The 27,056-nt window shown below is 46.7% G+C and overlaps 1 protein-coding gene across 2 annotated transcripts in view; it reads right to left on the reverse strand.

Moving 5' to 3' along the window:
• SMARCA4 (SWI/SNF related, matrix associated, actin dependent regulator of chromatin, subfamily a, member 4) overlaps positions 1–27,056 on the reverse strand; it is an 86,871-nt gene that overhangs the window by 39,407 nt on the left and 20,408 nt on the right. For both annotated transcript variants that reach the window (XM_065873232.1, XM_065873233.1), the window contains exons 7-16: positions 25,090–25,216; positions 23,987–24,160; positions 22,451–22,624; positions 21,059–21,226; positions 20,926–20,976; positions 15,978–16,108; positions 15,725–15,782; positions 7,731–7,852; positions 5,381–5,531; positions 3,877–4,040 (exon numbers count right to left, since the gene is read on the reverse strand). In XM_065873232.1, the coding sequence (XP_065729304.1) occupies positions 3,877–4,040; positions 5,381–5,531; positions 7,731–7,852; positions 15,725–15,782; positions 15,978–16,108; positions 20,926–20,976; positions 21,059–21,226; positions 22,451–22,624; positions 23,987–24,160; positions 25,090–25,216 (1,320 nt within the window). The remainder of the gene's footprint in view (positions 1–3,876; positions 4,041–5,380; positions 5,532–7,730; positions 7,853–15,724; positions 15,783–15,977; positions 16,109–20,925; positions 20,977–21,058; positions 21,227–22,450; positions 22,625–23,986; positions 24,161–25,089; positions 25,217–27,056) is intronic.

A 27,056-nucleotide genomic window follows, 5' to 3' on the forward strand; every position in this document is an offset into this window, starting at 1 on the left:
TGGTCACACTTAACAGAGACACAGATGACCAGACGCAAATCATGTCAGCACGTGTGCACTAGGGTCAGTACACATACGTATACTTCCTAGCACTGCACACTGAGAGGGCCTAGAAGCAATGACGCTCCAGAAGCAAGGAGCACACCCAGCACCCACGTCTTGGTTTCTAAGACCATTTTCTAATAAGGGAAACCAGGGCTTCTTGGAGAAATGGCTGGTTCTAGGCCTGGGAGGGAAATGTACCAGCTGAGCTTGGAGCGTCTTTGGGTGCCAAAAAGCAAAGACGTGCTCAAAAACCCCATAATGATGGGGGCATGTCAAAGGAACAGAGCAGCCAACTGAGAGAGCTCCCGATGGCCAAGGCTGGAATGATTTGAGCAACAAAATAAACTAGTATTAGAGTTTAACCCAAAGTATAAAATAAATATCCAGGAGTCCATATTGATATAAATGATTGAATACATTCACAACTGGCGGAGAAGAGAGAAATCTTCCACACAGGAAAACTCCAAAAAATTTATGTAAGGATTTCACCCTCAAGGAGGTAGCTCTTAATTGCCCACCTATTATGTGTGGGCTGAACTTAGTGACTTTTTTCCAGAATACAGTATGGAAGGGAGAAAAAAGAGTAACTTCACAGTGGAGACACCTGACACACACTACCTCAAGGTCAACCTCAAGAGTGAAAAGTCATGTAGGCAGTAACTGCCCCCCACCTTGTGAGGTGATAAGACGCATGCTTCACTTCTGGTCTTCGTCCCGAAACCCACCATCTCATTTAAGGATGAAAAAGTCACCATACAGACCCAGGCTGAGGCACATCCTACAAAACACCCGACCAGTTCTCCTCAAAACCACCAAGGTCACCAAAATTACACCAAGCCTGAGGAATGGTCACAGACCAGAAAAGATTGAGGAGATGTAAAGGCTAAATGTCATATGGGAGACTTCCCTGGTGGCGCAATGGATAAGACCCCGTGCTCCCAATGCAGGGGGCCCAGGTTCGATCCTTGGTCGGGGAACTAGATCCCACATGCATGCCACAACTAAGGAGCTTGCGTGCCACAACTAAGGAGCCCTGGAGCCGCAATTAAGGAGCCTGCCTGCTGTAACTAAGACCCGGTATGTATGTATGTATGTATGAATGAATGAATAAATAAATGTATGTATGTATCTCACATGGGATCCTGGAATTGAAAATGGAAATCAGGGCAAAACTAGTGAAATCCACATAGAGTTTACTTAATAGTAATGTGTTTAATTACTAGCAATGTTCCAGTGCTGATTCCTCACTTGTGACGAACGTAACACGGTCACGTAAGATGTGATCAACCGCAGGGGGAGCCTGGGGAGAGTATACGGGGGCTCTGAGTACGACCTTTTCAACTTTTCTGTAAATCTGATACTATTCTAAAGTAAACAGCCACAATGCAATGACAGAGGCGTGCTGAAAGGACACAGGGATGGATCTGAAGCGTCTCCCTGGGCCAAATCTGGGACAATTTGAGCAAAGTAAATAACAATAGTGTCCACAAGACAATTCTTCTATGAAGAATTACACCGTTAAACAATTAAATAAGGGAGAAGAGACAGCTCTTCCTTGTAGTAGAATTCCAAGACCTGTAGAAGGAATGCCAGAAAGAGAAAACCAGTACTCGGCACTTTCCAGAGTGATCATTTCAGGTGAGACTCCTCTGACAGATGCTGAAATTACGGGGGAAAGTTATGACGAGAAATGGTATATTCATATAGCTTCTAAGTGCCTTCTCACAAGTTACTTATAAATTACAAAGGAAAACTCTTAGGTTTATGTGGGGAAACCCGCAGGCACCATGTAAGGAAAGACCAAAGCGATCCTCTCCTGTCACGGAGCCCCTGGGCTTGTGCCTCCTGATGTGAGGCCCCAAGAAGGGCACAGCACCCACCCTGGAGTTTCTCGCCAGAATTCCAGAAAGAAGACACATCACACAAACCCAATCTGAGGGACAGTCTACCAAATGCCTGGTCAGGATTCAAGTGTCAAGATCATGAAGGACAAAGATGGACTCAGGAACTGTCACAGACACGACATGACAGACACACGGCAACAAAAGGCAAAGTGGGATCCTGGACCAGAAAAAGGCCTTTAGTGGGGAAGTCTACAACATCTGAATAGAGTCTCTAGATTCGTTACCAGTTAACAATGATTTGTTAAATCACTGTTACTATCCTGGTGTTGAAACTGTCCTAAGGTTATGTGAGATGCAGGAGGCTGGGTGAAAGGTATATAGGAACTCTACACTACTTCTGCAGTTGTTTGTAAGTCTGAAATCATTTCAAAATGAAAATTTAAAAATGACAAACCCAGGCTGCAGAGCAGCACGCTGGACATAGCTATTCCAGTGGAGATGAAGTCACGCCTGGGAGGCTAAACAGAAGGGAAGGGACTTGAGTAAGTGGAGGGCAGGGAGTCAGCGCACAGGCAAGGGCAGCGGGAAGCAGAGAAGCAGCTGGGCCTGACCACGGCCTGGGACCTTCTGCTGCACTGTGGAAACAGTTCCCTCTCCATGAAGATCTGTTCCTGCCAAGGCAGCCAGATTTACACCGCCATGAGGGACAGAAGGCAGAAGGAGGAAATCAACTTCTCGAGGTGAATTCTGGGAGGGTTCTGGAGCCCCCAGCAGTGGGTGCATGGCCTCTGGAGGCCTGGCCTCCTTATAGATAGGAGGGCATGTTCCCATGGGCTGAGGGATGAGCACTCGGTTTCCCATCCTCCCCCCTCGACAGCTGACTTGAGGCAGACATGGTTCCCCCCTGAGTGCTGGGCTGACGGTAAAGGGGGCTCCCCTTCAGGACCAAGCCAAGTGTATACACAGAGGCCTGGCCACATCAGAGCAGACCATCCCCCAGGCCCATGACTGGACTGTTGCCTAACATGTGACCTGAACTGGGTCAATGACAGCCAGTCCTGGGACTTCTGGAAAAAACCTGGGAACAGGAGAACCATTTTGTGACACATGCAGAGCTGGGAAGAGGGATGCCCAGATGGCCTGAGGAATCCTGACCCCTGGAAGGGTGCCTGCTGGGAGGAAAAGACCAACGGTACCAAGAGGTGGCAAGTGAGAGAGCCTCCTCTGGACGCTGTTTGGGTATCCAGATGCCACCTGAGCGTCTGTGGTGCCTGGACCAGGCTGGGACGCGATCGACAGGGCTCGGTGCCCCAGCAGTAAGTGGACAGTGTCTGCACAAATGGTTCCACTCCACATTTCTAGCGGGCAGTTATCTTACTCCTGTGACAACCTTGTGTGGAATTTGCTCATTATGGGGCCTGAAGAGGACACCGAGGACATCCTGTGAGAGCTGCCCCAACAGGAATCATGGACGGGCACTCCATCACCTGCCCTTCTATCCTGAGCCTTGACACGAAAGGCAGGTGGCTATGGGCTGAGTTGTGTCCCCCCCAAATTTGTATGTTGACATCTTCATGCCCAGCACCCCAGAACGTGACTATATTTGGAAATAGAGTCTTTAAAGAGGTAATGAAGTAAAAACACGGTCATTGGGGCAAGCCCTAATCCATGACGGGTATAACTTTGTTATAAGAAGAGGAAATTAGGGCACAGACACACATAGAAGGAAGGCCAGTGTGAAGACACAGGGAGAAGATGGCCATCCACAAGGCCAGGAGAGAGGCCTAGGGAGAAACCAGCCCTGCTGACACCTTGTTCTCAGACTTGTGGCCTCCCGGGAAATAGTTCCTATTGTTTAAGCCACCCAGGCTGTGGTCCTTCATGAGGGTGGCCCAAGCAAACTAACACACAGGCGTCTGAGCCCAGGCCGGGCTGCTGGTGACCTCGGGCAGTGGGCACTCCCGGCACCTGGGGTGGGCACACTCACGAGAGAGGTACTATGATGAGGAAGGGCCCGTTGATCCGCTTGTGCTCCATGAGGTACGTGATGAGAGCGATGGTCTGGATGGTCTTCCCCAGGCCCATCTCATCAGCCAGGATGCCATTCAGGTTGTTGTTGTACAGGGACACCAGCCACTCTAAGCCTTTGATCTGCAAGGAAAAGCGGCCAGGACTGAAGCCCAGGTTGGGTTCGGGGGTGTTCCCTGCACTTCGGAGACTCACAAGTTCTGCCCCAGCCAGGGACCTCCTGCGGCCATCTTCACTTGGTATTTTGCTCTGAGTCAGCCCACTCCTTTCCCACTCAGCCTCATCCTCAGCAATCCTGTCTCTGAAATCACAGGGTTGCTGTGCTAATGAGAGATGTATATGAAATGTCCTTTCTGGGCGCACATTTAAACAGCTAAGCTTCTCACTGTTACAGTGTCCGTCTGTCACTGCCTGACACCAAGCCACACAGCACATCGGGAGCAACCTGCCCTCAACCGTGTGACACTGGATTCAGGAGAGCGTTGGGGTTTCAGGGGAACTTGGTGATGAGTCCACCACATGACTAAAAACTGCCTCAACAGCATTTCAAGATTAACCGAAAGGTTTCCAAAGCTTTGAAGCTTTCTGAAACACAGCCAATTAGAGAGAATATTGTCCTCAGGGAAAATCGGGAAATTTTCATAACAGATGAAGCAAGTTAAGTCTTGGCCATGTTCTGATTTCTCTGATTACACTGGTCTCTGGAAAGTTCCACTGGCCACAGGATTCACCTTTGGCACTTGATATCAGCACGGATATCAGCACCAGCTGCCTCTTGGGAGCTTACAGGTGAGCCTGGGATACGGGGCCACAGGAAAAGAGATCTTTACTATAAGCAGCTCCATTTCTTGGCTGTTCCAGGCCAGACCCTGACAGAGAGCTTCAGAGGTGTCATCACTTCACCCTCCGAGGCTGGCAGGAGGGGCTGCTGCCCCATTTCCCGGAAGGAAGGACCGAGTCTAGGGCTGCTAACCTCTCCTGCCTTGCTGCCTCATGCTGCACAGAGCTCCAGGAAATATGTACTGAGCACCCATGGGCCCACGCCCGGGTCCCATTCTGGCTCGGCCATTCCCAAACTGTGTGATTTTGAGGAATCGCTGTACCTCTCTGTTCCTCAGTTGTCCCTCCAACCACCCCCTTCCCATGAAATTCGGAGGACCACAGCATCTACTTCAGAGTGGTTGAGGGAATTCAGATGCTAACAGCCTACAAAGTGCTCCTGTTCTTCTTGGCACGTATCAAGCACCCAGCAGATACAGATTTATTGCAACATTTCATTTCCTCTTGGTCAGACCATGAAGCTGCTTTACAGATGAGGAGACTGAGGCTCAGAGGGGAAGAGTGAGTTGCCCAAAGACCAAGAGTGGACCGTGAACTCAGGTCTACCTGCCTGCAGCAGCCACCCACGACCCGGAAACCCCTCTGCCGAGACTGCTATGTGGACACGGCCCCCTCCAGCCTACCTGGTACTGCTTGAGGACGCCGTTGACCATGAGCGCCGACTGCTTATCCACCCTCTCGGTGACGGCGTGGGCCACGGCATAATAGGACTGCAGGCCACGAGCGAGGGCCTGCGACACGCCATACTCATCATCGACATCTTGCTTGGCGTTCCTGGGAGCAAGATCAAAGGGCTGTGTGAAGACACACATTCCTACTTGTGACAATGTGCTTCTGACACAAACCTCCGCAGAGCAGCTTTATGGCCTGAGCCAGAAGATAAGCCAAAGAGCAGCCGCACAGTCTGAGGACAGGCAAGGCAGCAAACACTAATCCAGGTGGGCCCAAGACTAGACTTCTGGGTGCCACGGGAATCAAGTCACTGTCACACCACAGAAGGAATGTTACTTTTAGCCAGAGGCTGGTCACATGGCCCACCCTCTCTACCCGGAGTTCAAGAGTCTAAAGGGAAAATGTACACTCAACAGCCTTGCACAAACCAGAATCATTTATACTTTGGCTGTTTTGTAATCTAATCTAGAATTCTTCAATTAAAAAAAACTCTTTTTATTATTTTATTTTATTTTTTTGGCCGCACCACGAGGCTTGCGGGATCTTAGTTCCCCAACCAGGGATCAAACCCAGGCTCCTGGCAGTGAAAGTGTAGAGTCCTAACCACTGGACCGCCGGGGAACTCCCTGGAATTCTTTTAAAAAATGACTTTAAACTATTTACATTTTATTAATGTGAGAGATATATGTGATCCAACTATCATATTGTTTTATGCTATGTTTTGTTTTTATATCTTCTTACAAATCCTGCACAGTGAGCTGGGCTTTCCTAGCTTACAGGGTTTTTTCCCATATATTTCTGATGGATTCAAAAGACTGTATGTCTGGGCTTCCCTGGTGGCGCAGTGGTTGAGAGTCCACCTGCCGATGCAGGGGACACAGTTTGTGCCCCGGTCTGGGAAGATCCCACATGCCGCGGAGCGGCTGGGCCCGTGAGCCATGGCTGCTGAGCCTGCGTGTCCGGAGCCTGTGCTCCGCAATGGGAGAGGGCACAACAGTGAGAGGCCCGCATACCGCAAAAAAAAAAAAAAGACTGTATGTTTGTTCTAATGGTTCCCTTCATACCTAGTGCTTATGTAGCTTATGTAATACATAATACACTCAATGCTCTATTTAAGAGTATCCATTAACTCTGTACTGTAAGCCACAATAAAATTGGTATGTTAATTGTAACTGTGCTTACAACGGCAAAGGATGAGAAATAACCTAAACGACCACCGCCAGACTCAGGCCACAACGTGAGACCATGACAGGATGGCCAGATGTGGAGGAGTGAGACACTGTGTGTGCACAGACATAGGAGCAAGGGGCAGAACACCGTGCCCCAGATACACTCGTGCAAATGAAACAAAACACAGATACACGTCATGCTTACTGATGCACAAAATATGTGTGGAAGACACGCGATGCTGGAAGCAGTTTCTTCCAGGGAGGAGATGGGGAGGGCTGGGGCTGGAGCACAAGCATGAAGCGGCTTTCTGTGGTAAACCCGACTATCTCTTTTTTATTTATTTATTTTTTATTTGTTTATTTTATTTTTGGCTGTGTTGGGTCTTCATTGCTGCATGCAGGCTTTCTGTAGTTGCAGCGAGCGGGGGCTACTCCCCATTGCGGTGTGGGGGCTTCTCACTGCGGTGGTCTCCCCCGTTGCGGAGCATGGGCTCTAGGCGCATGGGCTTCAGTAGTTGTGGCATGCGGGCTCAGTAGTTGTGGCCCACGGGCTCTAGAGTACAGGCTCAGTAATTGTGGCCCACGGGCCCAGCTGCTCCGCGGCACGGGGGAACCTCCCGGACCAGGGAATCGAACCCACGTCCCCTGCATCGGCAGGCAGATTCCCAACCACCGCGCCACCAGGGAAGCCCCCCGACTATCTCTGTTTTTTTGGTTTATTTTCTTGCGGTACGCGGGCCTCTCACTGTTGTGGCCTCTCCCGTTGCGGAGCACAGGCTCTAGACGCGCAGGCCCAGCGGCCATGACTCACGGGCCCAGCCGCTCCGCGGCCTGTGGGATCCTCCCGGACCGGGGCACGAACCCGTGTCCCCCACATCGGCAGGCGGACTCTCAACCACTGTGCCACCAGCGAAGCCCCCGACTATCTCTTAAACACAGGATGAGCCACGTGAATGCACGGAACGTCATTCAACCCCTACAAACATCAGTGACATCTGAAGTAAGTCAATCTGGTGTTTGTGGTCCCACAACGGCTGCCGGCTGGACAGTGCTGTCCAGGGAGAAGCTGGGATTCTAACAGCTTCTGCCGGTGCCACCTCGCGGGAAGCTGGTGGAGGGAGGGATGCCTTACTCAATGATGTGCCGGGCGTCCACCTCGGAGACGTCATCGCTGTCTGGATCTGGAATCTTCTTCTTGTCCTCCACGGGCAGGGCGGGAGGCTGTGCTGGCTGCGGCTGCTCCTCCTCCTCCTCCTACCAAGAGACAAGCCAGTTCACCTCAGGTCACCCCAGAGTGATGCTTTTACAACCCACGTGCCCTCTTCCTACCAATCCCAAAACATGTCATGCTTTTTATTTGCACATTCTTTTAATTGCTCAGTATATGATTTTTAGTTTTCTTAGCAGAGTCCAGACACTTCTTTTTAAGGACCTCTCAGGGTATGCTGTACTTCTGTTGCACCCAGCCCCCCGTACACAATGCATACTACTAAAACAGCTTTTCTCTTCTCTTGGATTTCCTAGGTATTAAACATTTTATAGGTAACCTTCAATATTTATTGCTCTTGATTTACTTTCAGCTTTACTGACATGGCCAAAATGTCTAAAATATGTCAAATAAGACTGATGATAAGGCATCATAGTTTACTAAGAGGTTTTCTATAAATCTGTATATTAAGTATGAGTGTTGTGTTTCATTAAAAGGATTTTTCAACATTTACCGAGCAGATAATAAAGGGGATTTTGTATGACATACTGAAAAAACACACACAAATACATTTCCCAATATTAAACCATCCTTGTATTCCTGTATAAATCACACAAAATGTGTGTGTATAATGGAACTGCTATAAAACTAAAAAAAAAAAGAAAAAGTATCTGTCATTAACCTGTCAAATTATTCAGTCAAAACCCAGTGGGATTTCCTTTGGAGCATGCAAAATAATTTTACAGATCATTTGGAATAATGAACAGGTAATGACAGCACAAACATTTTGGTCAAAAAAATCATAACCGGTAAGACTTATCCTACTTGATATTACCATGCTGGGAATTAAAATAGGAATGGGAAGCCTGGCTAATTCCAATTAAAGGGGTCAGCAAATTTTCCCCTCAATAAGTGACTTTAGGGGCTTCCCTGGTGGCTCAGTGGTTAAGAATCCGCCTGCCAGTGCAGGGGACACAGGTTCGAGCCCTGGTCCGGGAAGATCCCACGTGCCACGGAGCAACTAAGCCCGTGCGCCACAACTACTGAAGCCTGAGCACGTAGAGCCTGTGCTCCGCAACAGAGAGTAGCCCCTGCTCGCCGCAACTAGAGAAAACCCACGTGCAGCAACGAAGACCCAACGCGGCCAAAAATAAATAAATTTATTTTTAAAAAAAGAATTCCCCTAGTCCTCCTGCGGAGTAGGTGGGGAGAAAGGTGGGGCTGCTTGACAGCCCTGCCTGAGGTCTGACTTAATTAAAAAAAAAAAAAAAAGTGACTTTAAAGCTGGACAAAAGTAGCACAGGCAACCATTTCAGAGCCCTGAGTCTGAGACGCATTAACACTGAGAAAACTGCCGAGCCTTGGGCAAGAAGAGTGGGAGTTTGTGGAGTTCTTTCTTGGGGGTGCTTTCATCTCTCCTACCCTCAGCTCCCAGTTCTGATGTGCACGTTCTCCCAGGGTGGGCAAGCCATGAGGCCTGGCAGCTGAGGCTGATGGGGACTTAGTCATTTTGTAGCAGTGGACGATGCCCAGGCCAGCAGCACTGTCAGTGGAGGTGAGGACCTCAGCCATGGGTGGGGAAAGCATATTACTGGCTGAGGGCTGTGCACATGCACAGAGGAAACGAGAAAGGGAGAAAGGGCCCAGCAGAAAGTAAAAGCCAGGGTGGGCTTGAAAATGGCCCAATCTTGGAATGTGTTCTTCTACACACACTGATCCACTGGCTGCAGAAAGAAGCCTTACTGGCTCAAGGTGTTTGAGTACAAACTCTCCCCAATCACTGGAAGACTACTAAGTTATGAAGAAACACAACCCACTCCTAGAGAGCCAGGATTAAAACTAAAAACGAGAAAAAAACAAAAACAATAAACTGAGCAGAGACACCAAAGGCAGCACACACCCTGGGAAAACATTCCACAGATTCAGCCTAGATAATTTACTAAACAAACAAAAACACCAAAAAGAACGCACAGGGGTAGAAGTCAGAATCCAGAGTGGCTAAAATAGCCTTCCACTAAACATTCATTACAAGACAAACAAAAAGGAGGAGAATGCGATAAGAACTCAGGGGAAAAGACAGTCGGTTGAGCCTGTCTCTGTGCCTAGATGTTGGACTTAGCATACAATCTTACAAGCAGCTATTACTATATATGTGTTCAAACCTATTGTAAATATGTTCAAAGAAATAAAGGAAACCATCTTTAAGTAGAATGTATCAACAAATACAGAGTCTCAATAGAAGACAGAAATGATAAACTTCCCAAATTTGATGAAAAACATGACTCTACCAAACCAAGAATCTGAACAAACACTAACAAGAATAAACACAAAGAGAGAGTTCACAAACTTCTAAAACCCAAAGACAAACAGAAAATCTTGGAAGCAAGAAAGAGAAAATGAATCATCAAGTACAAAGGAGCATCCATATAATTAGTAGCTAGCCTTTCATCTGAAACAGGAGACCAGAAAGTAGTGGAATGACATATTCAAAAGGAAAAAGACTGTCAACAAAGAATTCTATGTCCAGCTACACTATCTTTGAAAATGAAAGCTAAAGAAATACATTCCCAGAAAAACAAAGGCTGAGAGAATCTGTTGCTAGCAGACATGCCTTATAATAAATGGTAAAAGAAATCTTTCAATATATTCAATATCTTGCAATAACCTGTAATGGAAAAGAATCTGAAAAAGAATACACATACACACACACACGTATAACTAAACTGCTTTGCTGTACACCTGAAACTAACACAACATTGTAAATTATACTTTGATTTTAAAAAATGGTTTAAAAAAAAAAAGTCTTTCAAGCTGAAAGGAAATGATAGGTGATAGTAAATTGAATCCATATGGAGAAATAAAAAACATCAGAAATGGTAAATGCACGTATCAATATAAAAGACTCTATAAATATATTTTCCCTTATTTCTTCTTTTCCAACTTCTTTAGACTAAGGCATAAGATTATATCAGGTATTAATTAGAAGACTGTATTGTTGGGTTTATAACATATATAGATGTAACATATGTGACAATAACAGCACAAAGGGAGAAGAACAAATGGAGCTAAGCTAGAACAAAATTTCCATATTTTACCAGAATGTAGTTAGTATTAACCTGAAGCATATGATGATAAATTAAGATGCATATCATAATCCCTGGAGCAACTACAAAGAAAATAACTTTAAAAATATAGTAAAAATTTGTACTTCCCTGGTGGCGCAGTGGTTAAGAATCCACCTGCCAATGCAGGGGACTCGGATTGGAGCCCTCGTCCAGGATGATCCCACATGCCGCAGAGCAACTAGGCCCGTGCGCCATGACTACTGAGCCTGTGAGCCACAACTGCTGAGCCCATGTGCCACAACTGCTGAAGCCCACGTGCCTAAATTCTGTGCTCCACCACAAGAGAGACCAGTGCAATGAGAGGTCCGTGCACTGCAACGAAGAGTACCCCCACTTGCCACAACTAGAGAAAGCCCCGCTCACTGCAACTGGAGAAAGCCCCCATGCAGCAATGAAGACCCAATGCAGCCAATAAATTAATTAATTAAATTTAAAAAATTAATTTAAATTAAAAAAAAAATCAGGGACTTCCCTGTTGGAGCAGTGGTTAAGAATCCGCCTGCCAGTGCAGGGGACACGGGTACAAGCCCTAGTCAGGTAAGATCCCACACGCCGGGGAGCAACTAGGCCCTAGAGCCACAACTACTGAGGCCACGTGCCACAACTACTGAAGCCCATGCCCCTAGAGCCTGTGCTCTGCAACAAGAGAAGCCACCACAATGAGAAGCCTGCACACCACAACGAAGAGTAGCCTCCACTCACTGCAACTAGAGAAAGCCCACACGCAGCAACGAAGACCAAACACAGCCAAAAATAAAAATTAATAAATTTAAAAGAAATCAAATGATCAACTTAATAGAAAAAGTATGAGATAAAATCTAGCTCACACATGCTAAAAACTCTCAATAAACTAGGAACAGAAGAGGATTTACTCAACCTGATAAAGGGCATCCATGAGAAATCTACAGCTAACACCAAACAATAGTGACAGACTAACTGCATAACCCTTAAGATCAAAAACAAACTAAGGATATCTGCTCTAGACACTTCTATTCAACATTGTACTGGAGGATCTTGCAATAAGGCAAGAGAAGGAAATTAAAGATTAAAGGCACACAGAGGGGAAAGGAAGAAGTATTGAAGAATTATGGTTATTTATGAATGACATAATCCTGCATGTGAAAATCCTAAGGAATCAAACAAACAAAAAACCCTATTGGAATTACCAATATGAGTTCATCAAGTGCGCAGAACACGAGATTAACATTTTAAAAATATACATATAAAATTGTATTTCCATGTAATAGCAACAACACATCAAAAAATAAAACCAAGGAAACAATTCTATTCATAGTAGCAGAAAAGGAATAAAATATTTAAGAATAAATTTAACAACAAAAAAAGCAAAACCTATACTCTGAAAACTACAAATTATTGCTAAGAGAAATTAAAGATGATCAAAATAAATAGACATCTCATGTTCATGGACTGGAAAACTAAATATTGTTAGGACGTGATTCTCCCAAAACTGATCTCTATATTCAACACAACCTCAACAAAAATCCCAGCAAGCCTTTTTGTAGTAACTGATGAGCTGATCCTAAAGTGTATATGGGAATGCAAAGTACCTAGAATAGCCAATAGAGCAAACAAGCTGGAGGACTAACACTACCTGATTTCAAAACTTGTAATACAAGACAGTGTGGTAGTGGCACAAACACAGACATACTAATCAACAGGAAAACACTGAGCATCAGAAACAAACCCTTAATTTTATGGTCAACTGATTTCCCACAAAGTTACCAAGACTATTCATGGGAGAAAGAACAGTCTGTTCATCAACTGGTGCTGGGTAAGAAGGTTATCCATAGCAAAAAAAAAAAAACAAAAAACAAACTTAGACCTGTACCTCACATCAACTCAATTATGACCCTAAATGTGAGAGCTTAAATATAAAACTTCTAGAAGAAAACATAAGAGAAAAACCTTCGTGACTTCAAACAGCTCTTAGATACAACACCAAAGGCACAATTCATAAAAGAAAAAATCGATAAATGGATTTCATCAAAATGAAACATTTTTGCATTTCAAAAGACATCACTGAGGGAAAAGAAAAGCAAACAGACTGGGAGAAGATGTTTGCAAGCTACATATCTGATCAGGGACACGTATCAAGAATATATAAAGAATTCTTACGACTCACTGATGAGATAACAAACAACTGAATTAAAAATGGGCAAAAGATTTCAACAGATTTTCACCAAAGAAGATATCTGAATGGTGCATAAACATTTGAAAAGATGCTCAACATCATTATTTACTAGGAAAATGCAAAGTAAAGCCACAAGATACCACTACACACCCACAAGGATGGCTATATAATGTAAAGAACAGATAACGCCAAGTGTTGACAAGGATATGGAGAAACTGGAACCTGTGAAAAGGTACAACTACTTCAGGCAATAGTTTGTCAATTCCTTAAAAAGTTAAACATTAAACTTATCATATGACCCAGCAATGCCACTCCTAAGTATCTACCCAAAGAGAAATGAAAACGTATGTCCACACAAGGACATGCATGTGAATGTTCACAGCAATGTTATTCATAATAGCAGAAAATGGGAAAAAACACAAATGCCCACCAATTGGTGTATGGATAAACAAAATGTGGTATATCTATACAATGGAACATGACTCAGGAATAAAACAAACTTTTTTTTTAAGACCTTAACTTTTATTAATGGTTTCTCCATTTATTTTAAAAATATTTTTTAATTGAGATAGAAATTACTTAGAGTAAAATGTACATATCTAATCAAAAATTTTGATAAGTTGAGTTTGATAGGTTGGAAATATGCATATAAGGGTTAAATCTACACCTTCAAAGCATAGGATATTTTCTTTTTTTTTGCTTTTCCATTATGGTTTATTACAGGATATTAAATATAGTTTCCTAAGTGTAGGACCTTGCTGCTAAATAGTGCTGCTATGAACAGAGGGATGCATGTATCTTTTTGAATTATAGTGTTGTCCAGATAAATGCCCAGGGGTGGGATTGCTGGATCATATGGCAACTCTATTTTTAGTTTTTTGAGGAAACTCCATACTATTCTCCACAGTGGCTGCACCAGTTTACATTCCCACCAGCAACATAGGAGGGTTCCCTTCTCTCCACACCTTCTCCAGCATTTGTTATTTGTAGACTTTTTAGTGATGGCCATTCTGACCGGTGTGAGGTGGTACCTCATTGTAGCTTTGATCTGCATTTCTCTAATAATTAGTGATGTAAAACAAACTTTTGATGTACAGACAACATGGATGAAAATCAAAAACACGCCACGTAAAATAAGCCAGACACAAGATACTACACGTTGTATAATTCCATTTATGTGAAATTCCGGAAATGGCAAATCTATAGAGACAGAGCAGACCAGTGGTTTCCTGGGGCTGGAGGAGGTGGCGAGAACAAACTGTAAGTGGGTGAGATGTCATTTGGGGTGACAGAAACGTTCTAAAGCTGGTGTAGAGTAATGACTGCACAACTCTATAAATTCACTAAAAAAAATCACTGAATTGTACTCTTACTGTGGGTGCATTTTACATATGTAAATTATATCTCCATAAAGCTGTTTAAAAAATTACAACAAAATGTTACTGGTCTTAGAATTATTAGAACTTTAAAAGAACTTGAACAGTACATCAACTATACCTCAATTTAAAATAATATTAAATAAAATAAAAACCAGAAAAATAAATTATAAAAAAGAAAAAGAAACTGAACATGTGACCCTAAAAAGACACCAGTGTGTCTTTAATATTAGTTTTTTCAAATATCACAGATCAATGGGGAAGGGATGGACTAACAGTACACCAACTGGCTTAACGCTACTACTGGGAAGGGGAAAAAAGGGCGCCATCTCAAGCCCTACACAAAATAAATTCCAGATGACCTGAAGAGGTAAGAGGACAAACCAAAAGAGAGATATAGGTGAACACCAAGCTGATTTCAGGCTGGGGTAAATACATGAAGAACACTTAAAAATCCAGTAAAAAAACACAACTGATTAGAAATGGGCAAATGAAGCAAACCATTCACAGAAGAAATCTAAATAGTAACACCTAAAAACATGTTCAACCTTAATAAGCAAATATCTGCCCATTAAAATTCCCTTTTTAAAATCTTATGGAGGTGGCCAAAGCTTTTTAAAAGCCTTGTAAGACACTCTTACCCCAGCTGAAGGGGGAGTGCAGGACAGCACCCTTCTGGATGCTAACTGTGGAAAACGAGCCCTGCTTTCGGACACTGCATCCCCGGGCTCCCTCTGAGTCACCCTTCCCGAGGAGGCCACCCAGGACAGACAGAGGAACAAGGCTCTCATCAGAGCTTTGTCAACCAGCAAACATCCAAAAATCACCATAACGTGGAATAATTAAATGATTTAGAGAACATACACAATAAATGCGACCATCTGTAACAAACAGTGCCAAAGAATAGATTACAAGGGGCCAACATGTATATGATTTCATGCTCACTACTTCATACCAATATTTTCTGGAGGGGAGAGCTGTTTGGGCGCCTGAAATGTGGCCCGTACGACTGAGGACATATGAGTGAGGACATTTACACTTTACTTAATTAAGTGAAAGTGAAAACAGTCATGTGTGGCTAGAGGCTACGGTACTGGACAGCGCAGCTCTAAAGCACCAACTTTCAGCCTCACGCCCTGCCCGTGTGCCTATCTCCTGCCCCCTTTGATGCCTGGCTGGAGCGGGAGAAGATCACTGTGCCTGCTGTGGGTAGAGGTCACACCACACAGCACTGTGGGCCTTGACAGCCAGGAAATGAACTCTTACCTCCTCCTCTTCTTCTGAGCCACTCTCTTCACTATCAGATCTTGGAGCTACTTCATACCTAAAAAAAAAAAAAAAAAAAAAAAATCAGCATTTTAATATAAATCTCCCCAGAACCAGCATGATTCACTTTCCTTAGCAAATTGGCCTGTTTCCAAAAGTAAGCAGGATCACCCCCAGCTGCCAGCTCCCCTGGAATGAGGCCGACCGTTGACTCAGGATCCTGGCTGCCTCTGGAACATGAAGCCTCACTCACCCCGGGTTCATTTCCAGCCAGGCCTCCAGCTGCCCTGCTTTGGGTGCGTCTGTGCCCGTGAGGATCTTCCCGCTCTCCACGTGGATCACTTTCACCGGAAGGTCGCTCATTTGGCTGGTCTCATCCAGAGGCTGAAAAAGTCACACGTGTGACTTGAGGTTCCGTAGAGTCTATACCTTTGGTGCCCCGCTAACCATGGCCAACTGGAGAAGTGCCCTCCCAACTCCACGTCCAGAAAACAGCACACCAATGTGACCAGTGGTTGTGGAATGGGTTAACTGCATATTAACCATTCAGTAAAAATATATATATATAACCCATTGACGACAGTTGTTTCTTGGAAGGAACTGATATCCACGTTTTAATTTTCAAATAGGTAACATATAGTTCAAATTCAAGAGTATAGAGTGTGTACTCTCCCTCCCTATCCCCCTGCCCAACAGTTTCTCTTCACAGGCGCCCACCAGCATCATTTTCTCGTGTGTTCTCCCAGATCAATTCCACACATAAGGAACACGGACTTACGTACTCCTTCCTTTTTTACCCAAGTGACTACGCTATTCCCATTTTTCTGGTCCTTGAGTTATTCAATTTATATTGTATTTGTAGACTTCAACAAGGGTCCTCATTCTTTTCTGTTAAACAGCTAACTAAATATTTGAAAAATAAAACTTCCTTGTAGCAACAAATACGGAATTCCTCAATTTCCTGAGATATCAACTTGGGATGAAGTTTTCCCCTTCATCAGCTCCTTCACATTTCCTGGTGAAAACCTTCAGGACGAGGATGAGGATGGAAACCTTTGTTTGCATCTACCAGGAACTTATACCTCCCACACCTCCCTCCATCAACACTGACCCACAGCAGAGATTAGTCTCCATGCAGGTTAAAATCTCACCCTTAAAGTGGCCCACCATGAAGCGGAATTGAAACCCCACGCCCCACGAATGAGCTCTGCAGGCTGCCTCAATCAGTGACTTTCAGCCCTGAGTCCTTCCTGAGAGCGGTTATGGTGCTGATGCCGGGATGTCCCCACACCCAGAATCCTGACAGAACTGCTCTGGGGTGAGGCTTGGGCCTCTCTGGTTTTCAAAAGCTCCCCAGCTGATTCTGATGTTCAGCCAAGGCTGCGAACCACTGGGTGAGAACAAGGATAATCAGCAGCCATCATCAAGTGATGGTTCCCGTTACTAAACAGGATGAGCAGCTGCAGTGATTCCCCAACAGAATTCCCCGAGTCACGCTTTCCTGTGATGTGACTTCCCCCTTGAAAGCCACAAATGGCCGTGTGAAGGCTTAGCACTGTAGTAAAATGCCAGACCACATTTCTCTTAAAAAATTCAACTTAACGTTTCAAATAAAATCATGTGAAATAAGAATATTATTTGAGTTAATCACTATAGTCATTCATTTCTGGGAATCAGGCCAACAGGAAAAAGCGTGCCATCTGCCATGGACTGGACTGTGTCCCCTCCAAAATTCATATGCCCAAGCCCCAGCTCTCCAATGTCACTGTATTTGGAGATGGGGCCCTTGGTGGGTAATTAGGGTTAAATTAGGTCATATGGGTGGGGCCCTCAGGATGGCATTAGTGCCCCTATAAGAAGAAACACCAGAGCTTGCTCTCTCTCCCCCCATGTGAGGACACAGCCAGAAGGCAGCAGTCTACAAGCCGGGAAGAGAGTACTCATCAGGAACCAACCTTGCTGCTCCTTGATCTCCAATTTCCAGCCTCCAGAACTATAAGAACGTATATTTCTGCCGTTTAAGCCATGCAGGCTACCAAAAAAAAAAAAACAAAAACAAGAACAAAAACAACAAAAGGGACTTCCCTGGAGGTCCAGTGGTTAAGACTCTGTGCTTCCACTGCAGGGGGTGCGGGTTCAATCCTCGGTCGGGGAATTAAGATCCCATGTGCCATGTGGTTAAAAAAAAAAAAAAAAGCCACACAGGCTATGGTGTTTTGTTATGGCAGCCCAGCTAAGAGAGCAAGGGGGCTCATTACAACAATGTGTGGGATAGAAAGAAAGGAAACAATGGAAATAGCCACCCAAAGGGGAGGGGACATATGGTGGTCCATCAGAGCTGTTCAGTGCAGGATCTAACAGCTACAGATGGGAAGCAACTTAGATAGCTATCAATCTGAACGATGAAAGAGATCCTAGTACATCAATACAATAAAATGAAAGAACTAATTGCTTGATATGGAAAGTGGTCCAAGATACCTGCTAAGCAGGAAAAGTCTTGCTATGTGTAGACTGACCCAAATGGTCCCAAAACAAAACAAAGAGAATATAAGCACAAAGGTTTCTGGAAAGATACAGAGAGAGACATCAACCAGGGATCAACATGCATGCTTGTGAGAGAACAGGCACCATGGGGGCTTCTACTTATCATTACATTTACGTTTCATGTTATCATTATCATTTTTTTCCTAGAAGTATTACATTTATAAGTCAGAGAAGCAAGCACTAGCCACCTCTCTAATATGGTGGCATTAGAAAGAGTCAGGTAACTGTACATGAGCTAACTTGGAAAGACTCAGATACAATACCAGGCGGGGAAAAGAAAACCACCTGGAGACACAGGTATGGAAAAGGTCTCAGAGCAAACACACCGAAGGTTACTCAGGTTTCTCTCTGGGAAGGGGGACTGAGGAGGGGTTGGAGGAGGTGGTAAAGGCCACACCTTGCATTCACACCTCACTATGCAGCCTTCTTTCACACTAGTGTGTTAACCGAGAAGAGGCGGACAAGAGTGCCGTGAAAAAGACTCAAAGACTCGTGTGTGGGGACAGCAACCCCTCTCTGAGTGGGCCTCACTGCACGGTTCTGACTTTTGGAACCAGGCTAGTATTTCACATCCTAAATAAAGAAATGAGGAGTAAATAAATAAAACCAACAAGCGTTGGGGGGAGCCTCACTAACGGGGGCACAAGGGGAGAACTAATCTTCTGAATGCAGTATCTGGAGCATGTACTTTCAACTTCAGACAAACACTGACCTCTAGCTAGGAGGTTTCTTCCTTTTTATTTTTTTATAAATTTATTTATTTTATTTATTTATTTTTGGCTGCATTGGGTCTTCGTTGCCGCATGCATGCCTTCTCTAGCTGCGGGGAGCAGGGGCTACTCTTCGTTGCGGTGCGCGGGCTTCTCACTGTAGTGGCTTCTCTTGTTGTGGAGCATGGGCTCTAGGTGCACGAGCTTCAGCAGTTGTGGCATGTAGCCTCAGCAGTTGTGGCTCAAGGGCTCTAGAGCGCAGGCTCAGTAGTTGTGGTGTACAGGCTTAGTTGCTCTGCAGCATGTGGGATCTTCCCAGACCAGGGCTCGAACCCGTGTCCCCTGCACTGGCAGGCGGATTCTTAACCACTGTGCCACCAGGGAAGCCCCTAGCTAGGAGGTTTCTTTTGCAGAGGGGTACATGTTAGCCATTCTGAATGCACTTCCTGCACAGTCTAGGACTGAGGAAATGAGGGCCTATCTCGTGGCAGATGGGGGTCAGGTTTTGGGCTATTATAACGTGGACAGGGAGAAGGAGAGAAAGAATCCCGTGGTACTGGATTAGAATTGGAAGTATCAGTGTGACCTCAGTATTTTTAATACTACAATAACTAGTTAATATATATAACTAGCAAGGTGGATATGTGTGCATACACACATCTGTTTCCTAGATCTGTCCACTAAGAGGGCCCAGAAGCAATGACAACTCAGTAGCAACGAACACATCTAGATAATGGTTTCCAAATATTCTTCTCTGATTAAAGGAATCAGGGCTCCTTGGAGAAATGACCGAGTCCAGGACTCAGACAGAGAAAGCAGAAGATGAGCCTGGGCCATTTTCGTGTGCAAGGAAGTCAGAAACTCCTCAAAGAACGATGGGGACACATCAAAAGCAGGCAGAAGCCAATGTGAAGGGGTTCCTACTGGTCCAAAATGGAACAATTTGAGCATCAAAATACATAATAATAGTGCAGGATTAAACTAAGTAAATCCATTAAACTAAATAAGAATCCATGAGTCAGTACCAAGGGTTGCCAAACTATGAACAAGCCAAATAAAAAAGAAGGGAAGGCTTTTCCTTCCTGCAGAAAGTCAACTAATAAATGCAGAAGAAAAGACGAGGGAAAAAACATCACCATTTTGTAACCATTATGGCAAAAACTGATACAGGCAAAGACAACAGATGATGAAACAGCCGATGAAAGTTTGAGGAATCACGTTATCTTTACATAGTCTGAGTATCTCTGACAAGGTACTTAATCTTTACAGCTGGAGACACCTTGGCAGCCACCAAAAGGTCAATATCACCAGTGGGGGAAGAAATCTACGCCACACACTCCTGATATGACGCACGGAGAAGGACCCGGCGTCACTCCAGGGTTTTCTGTTGCTGTGAAGGACACTGGAGGGTCAATTGTGAAACCTTAACAAAGGCTGTGAATTAGATCACAGTATTGCGTCAATGTTCATTTCCCGGTTTTGATCATTGTACAGTTGTGGAAAAGAACAGCCTTGCTTTTAGGATGTACACATTGAAACACACAGAGGAGTAAAAAGCCCTCACGTGTGCATCTGACCCTCGAATGGTTTAGGAAAAAATAATGACACGTGAAAAGTGGGAATCTGGGTGAAGAGTATGCAGGAACTCTCTGCACTGTTCTTACACCTCTCCTGTGAGCCTGAAACTTTAAAGGGAAAACTGAGAAATAAATAACAGCACGTGCATAGAAAAAGCTCTGGAAGGAAACGCACCCAGCAGTAAACAATATTCTCTCTGGGCAGTGGGAGCGAGGAAGGGTGGAGTGCGGCAGGGGACCTATGTGGATTTTTACCATTGTCATATACTTTTATAATTTCAAAGAAAAAAAAAATTTTTTTAAGGATGAAATAGACCTAACCTCTGGGGCTGGGCTGGCATTTCCACAGAAGAGACCCCTGGTTCCTCACCTCGCCATCAGGTCCGATTGCAGGTGTCTGTCCTTCAGCGTTTTCTGCCTTCTGGAAGGAAAGAGAGAGACAGTCACCCCCCGACCGGGGAGGCCGAGTCACACAGCCACTCCAGTCCCACCGAGGGGCGCACCTTCTTTTTCTTCTTCTTCTTCTTCTCCTTGGCGACCTGGGCGGCCTTGTGCTGCCGCACCAGCTCTGTGAGGTTAGCCACGTACTCGTCCGTCTGCTGCAGGAGGTAGGCCAGGCGCTTGTCCTTCTTCTGGTCGATGAGCTTGCGGTACCCCTCCTCGTCCTCGGCCTGCAGAAGCGTGTGGTTATGGCGCGTGCCCGTGACACGCTCGTCCACCAGCACCCAGGGCGGGCAAACCAGACTCAAGAAGCCCGCGGGGCTGCAGTTAACCAGCAGCCGGACCCACATTTAGGGAGCACTGAGCTCACACCCGGGGCTGCGCTATATTCACACCTTTCACATAACTACTGACTCCCCTTCAGAACTTCCCCAGTCCCCACCCCGGGCCAGGCTCCTTGGGGACCTGCTGGACAGACATGGTCCTGCCAAGGGCCATCTAAAAGCTCTGTCCCCTATGTTCACAAACACACCCAAATCCCAACCCTTCTCTCCACCTTGTCCGAGCCACCGCTCTCCCACAGACCGTCTACCCCGGCTTTCTGAGAACACATCGGATCATGTCACCCCCCCCACACACACACACCGCCATCCCAGCTTACAGCCTCCCTCGGCTCCCCATCATGGTCAGAATTAAATCCAAAGCCCTCCCCGTGGCCTGCAAGGCCCCGCGTGGCTGCCTCCGGGACTCCAACCTCACTCTGCCCCCACGCCACGCTGTTCCAGGGGCCACTGGCTGAGCCTCACACACGGCTTCTTCCCACCTCGGGCCTTTGCCCTCAGCTCCTCTTTGCTGGGAGGTGCTTCCCCTGGATCTCCACATTCGTGGGTCACACCCACCCTGCCCATAACACCCAGTCAATCCCCACTCCCTGGCCCTGCTTTGTTCTCCTCAGTGCGCTTTTCACCACCCAAAACTATCTTGTCTGTCTCGCTTGGGCATCCGTCTCTCTAGGGCCAGCATGAGCCCCACCAGGGCGGGGACTCTCCTTCGTACTAACGTGGCCCTGTCCACTCAGCAGTGCCTGTCAATATCGGCCCGGTCAGAGAACCCTCCTCGAATAATACATTGTCCGACGGGAAGGGTGGGGTGGGAGGTCAGGCTCACACCATCGGCGGCTCCTCCACCGGGAGGGGTGCCACCTCCACCTTCCAGAGGACACAGACCAGCCAGTTAACCAGCTGAAGTCACGCGGTCACCGATGGTCAGTGAGTGGGCAAAGGTCTGGAGTCAGGTCTTTCGGACTCCCAAACCCAAGCCCTTTCTTTCTCTGTCCTGCCTCCAACTCTGAGCACCAAAATGCCCCGGCATAACCCTGGGCGGCTGATCCGCCCGCATGCCTGCAACATCCAGCACCCGCGTGAAGGGACCCGGGTCATGATGGCCAACTGTACCATGAGCCTCCGCATTCTCTCCTTCTCGATTCTTTCATTCTCCTTCTTCTGTTCCCGCTCAGTGTTGGCGTGGTACGTGGCCACCGCCTTGGTGAGTTTCTGGATTTTGCCTGTGACCGACCTGTGATATTCTTTGAAATCCTTGGCGTGCTGAAGAATGCTGTTGAGGTATTCCTGCAGGAGGCACACAGAAGAGCAGACTGACTATGGGACAGGAGTTGCCATGGTGTCACCCCAAGTGAGACGAAACTTTAAAGGGGGCTTGGTGAAAACCAAGGGGATGCAACCAAAACGATACCGAGACACTGTCTGCCTACGAGGCCCAACATTCTCTGCGTGGACTGTGTGGTGAAAAGGAAACCCCCCCCCCCCATGCACAGCAGATGGGGCAAATGCCGTGGCTGAAAAACCTGGCAGTGTCTGCCACCCGCTGCAAAATGCACCCGCCCTCCCACCAAATCATTCACTGCTAGCGATTTATTTTAAGGAAGATAGCAGAGATTGGCCCAAAAACTCAAGGACAAGAATGCCTATCCCAGTGTTACTTTTAACACTGGAAAGCTGAGAGTACGCTGCATGTCCCCAAACAGGGAAACAGTTTCATAAATCACGGGATGCTGGGCACACTGAGATGGACTACAACACATACGTTAAAATCATGCTTCAATAATACTTTAAACAGCTCAATGTACATATATATATTTTTTAAAGGCAGCTGTTTAACTTTTGATTACTATATGTATATAGACAAAAAAGGTCAGAATAATATACCGAGATATTAATAGCAGTTAACACTGAATATTGACTTCTCTATTATTTTAAACTATGCCAGTAACAGACACTGTTTGGAGGCAAACTTTAGAAAACATAAATGAATGAACAAACAGAATCACCCCAAATCCTACTTGAGTAGAGATTTTGGTCTCCTTGACGGATCTTGTAACAACCTCAGTCAGATCACTGACTGAGGACCCTCCATGGATTAGGACCCTCCGTGGCTCCCACCTCACTCACAGCATAAGCCCAAGTCATCCTCCCGGCCCACAGGGCCCTGCACGCTCTGCCCATCACCTCCCCATTCTCACCTCCTCCCACCCTCCCCCTCGCTCACCCCACTCTGACTATACTGGGTCATTATTTTTCACAGAACACTGGGGCACACTCCCCTCTGTCTGCAAAGAGCCTTGTCCACACGTCGGTGCAGCTCCTCCCTTGGGGCTCTGCTCAGACCACACATCCTCAGGGAGACCGTCCCTGACTGACCGTCCTATATAAAGGGCTCCTCCATCACTCCCTATCCCCGCTTCATGTCTCCTTACACCCTATTAACTCCCAACGTGTTGTATGTGCGTTTGATTATGACCCACCTTTCCGTACTGTTTGGTTTTTGTCCACTGAAGTATTCTTAGTGCCTAGGATACTCTTATAATGAACAGAAAAGAGACTCGGACATCGTGTTGAGAGGAAAACCAAGACTCGACAGTGCGGAGCTGACGACTCAGGCACACGGTCAAGCCTGCGGCCGCGGGGACACACCTGGTGCTTCTGCCGGCGCTTGCGCTCCTGCTCTATCTTCTGTTGCTTCTCCAGCTTCTCAGTGATGCGGGCCTCGCGCAGGGACTGCCGCTTACTGCGCTTGTAGGCCTTGGCGTTGAGGGCCGTCTCGAGGGCTGTGTCCCTCCTCATGCACACCACCACCTCCTGCCGCAGCTTTGGGAAGGAAGAGGAGAAACTGGCGACGGGCACAACTTGGTAACATCCACGCAACACGCGCACCCCCATATCGCAAGCCAGGCAGCAAGGAGGACCCATGAGCACAAATGCGTGCATGGGGAGAACCCGTGGTGGGTGCCCGTGGGTGGGGCACGCACAGGGTAGGAGAGAGCTGCTTCTGGACATCCAGCAGACAGCCCTATGCTCAGGCCTTCAGGTCTCCAGCTTTGCCCTCCCTCAACCACAAACAAACTTCCTTATTGGTCGTTCAAAAGTAAAGGACCCTTAGAAATTAGACCCATCTAGGGACTTCCCTGGTGGTCCGGTGGCCAAGACTCTGCGCTCCCTATGCAGGGGACACGGGTTTGATCCCTGGTCGGGGAACTAAGACCCCACATGCTGCACAGCATGGCCAAATAAAATAAAATTAAAAAAAAAAAAAAAAGAAAGAAATAGACCCATCTAAGTACACTGCTTCAAGCTAGCCACTGCCACCTTAGGGAAGGCCCACACTTATTCATCCCAATGTCCCTCCACTGGGCAGGACATGGAAAGGAAGGGGGACAGTGAGCCAACAAGTGTGCTTGGGCACTGCGACTTTTGTTTTTTAAGATTTTTTTGATGTGGACCATTTTCAAAGTCTTTATTGAATTTGTTACAATACTGCTTCTGTTTTTTTATGTTTCCGTTTTTTGGCCGAGAGGCATGTGGGATCTTAGCTCCCTGATCAGAGATCGAACCTGCACTCCCTGCATTGTAAGGTGAAGTCTTAACCACTGGAACACTAAGGAAGTCCTGGCACAGCGGCTTTAATGGTCAGGGTACATTTAATAAGTGCCCAGTGAGCGGCTCTTTAATCTAAGCATCAAGGCTGGCAGAAAGAGTCTCCTCCGCAAGCAAAGGCCTGCGCCTGCGCCTGCGCCCACCTGCCTCTGGAAGTTCAGCAGCCTCAGAGCCTTGAGCTCGATGGTTGCTTTGGTTCGTAAATCCCCGGCCAGGGACCCGGGAAGGTTTTCAAGTTCCTGAATCCGGTGTGCGATGCGAGCCTGCAGCCTAGGGCGCAAAGACAAAAAAAAGACAGGTGATGAGAGGTCTCACCTGTTTACAAGGAACCCATCTGTTCCCTTTCTTTGAAGCTGGAGCCTCAGAAGTATCCATCCCTCAAGGGAAGCCGATATGAACCATAAGACAAGAGATGGCCGAGAAAAGGATGCCACACAACACAGACTACATACAGGAGGGCAGCCACAGAAGTCTCGGGAGCCACAGCAAACCGGAAACCTGACAGGGCGCAGCTGGTTTCTGGCATTTCAGCAGTGGGAGCCAGCCTTTGGAGTCAGGAGGGCCAGGGTCTCCATCCCAGCCCTGGGAATCTACTTAGCCCATGAGCCTCAGCGTCCTCAGCTATGAAGTGGGGAGACCCCTCAGAGCAACCCTACAGGCTTGGTCTGAAGTTCAAATGGGATAATCTCCTTACTCAGTCTTTCACACACTTATTGAGCACCTACTGTGTGCCAGGGACCATTCCAGGTGAAGGGATTCAGCACTAAACAAGACTAACAAGGCTGTTTGTTGCTCTCATGGAGCTCACAGCATTATCAGGATGACAGGCCATAAAGGAGTTAAAAAATTAAGTATCTATGGTAATTCCGGAGAAGGACTTTGAGGAGGGTCCTGGAGGGGAGGAGTCGGGGGAGGGGCAGGGCCTCTATAAGGTGGGGACCTTGGCAATAAAGCTTAAATAACCACGAAGAGTCATGCAGAGCATGTGCAAAGTCCCTGGGGCAGGAACAAGTCTAACCTGTTCAACAGAAAGAGGAACCGGGACAGTCAGGTAGATGAGGACAGAGCACTGGGCAGGGGCTAAAGAGAAAAGGGTTACTCAGTGGATAATGGGAAGCCAGTTTTAACCCAGGAAAAGATCTAATATAAATTAATTGTAAAAAGAGAATTCAAACTGCTGTGTGGGAAACACTGCACAGGGAAGGATGGGAGCAGGGAGGCCAGGGAGGAGGTGTAGACCAGATGGCAGGGTGAACAGCGTTGGGGGGAAGGGAGCTGAGAGAGTTCACCAGACACCGAGGATGAGGGAGTACAAGCGAGGGTCAAGGAGCCGAAGGGTCCATGGTCCATTCAGCTGCTGCATGAGAACAGAGAGAGAAGGGAAAACTGGGGGGCATAAGGCCATCTGGACAGGCCATCTTTAAGCCGTCCAGATGGAGCAGGCGGGGAGGCGCCTGGGTACAGGGGCTGGAGCTCCAGGGCACGTCACAGCTGGAGATGCACTCCGGAGACAGTCACTGGCACAGATTTACTGATGCAGCTGGGGATTTACGGTGAACAAGGCACAGTCCCCTCCCCTAATGGAGCTGACATTTACCAAGGGAGGTCAGCCCTGAACAGGTTATAAATGCAGTGGAGAAACACGGGAGCATGAGGTGCTCAGGGAGTGAATCTCAGGCGCCCCCAGCAGTCTGGGACAGGGTGATACAGACCTACTGCGCACCAGGCATTTCACACAGGGCCCGGCGCTCAGGAGGCCTTGGCAAAGCGACCAACAACTACTTATGTTTGAGGAACATCCACCGCAAAGCTTGCCAGGTGGCTTTTTGAGTGCAGATGAGCCAAAAGTTGGATAATACACTTGTGTTGGAGAGGTGAAACAGCACTTTCACTCCAACACATACCATCTCCATGGAGGGCAGTTTTGCAGAACTGATGAAATTTCCACGTGCACGTAAATCCCCTGCACCTGAACTATGCCGTGTTCACAAATTTATTCTGACATAAATGCACACATGAGAAATATGCAAGTGTAGTTACTACGGCATCGTTTTACCGAAAGATTAGAGACCACCTAAACGTCCCTCCGGGTAAGACACTGGCTAAATAA

Source organism: Phocoena phocoena, chromosome 3 (genome assembly GCF_963924675.1).
Source record: "Phocoena phocoena chromosome 3, mPhoPho1.1, whole genome shotgun sequence".
Taxonomy (NCBI): domain Eukaryota; kingdom Metazoa; phylum Chordata; class Mammalia; order Artiodactyla; family Phocoenidae; genus Phocoena; species Phocoena phocoena.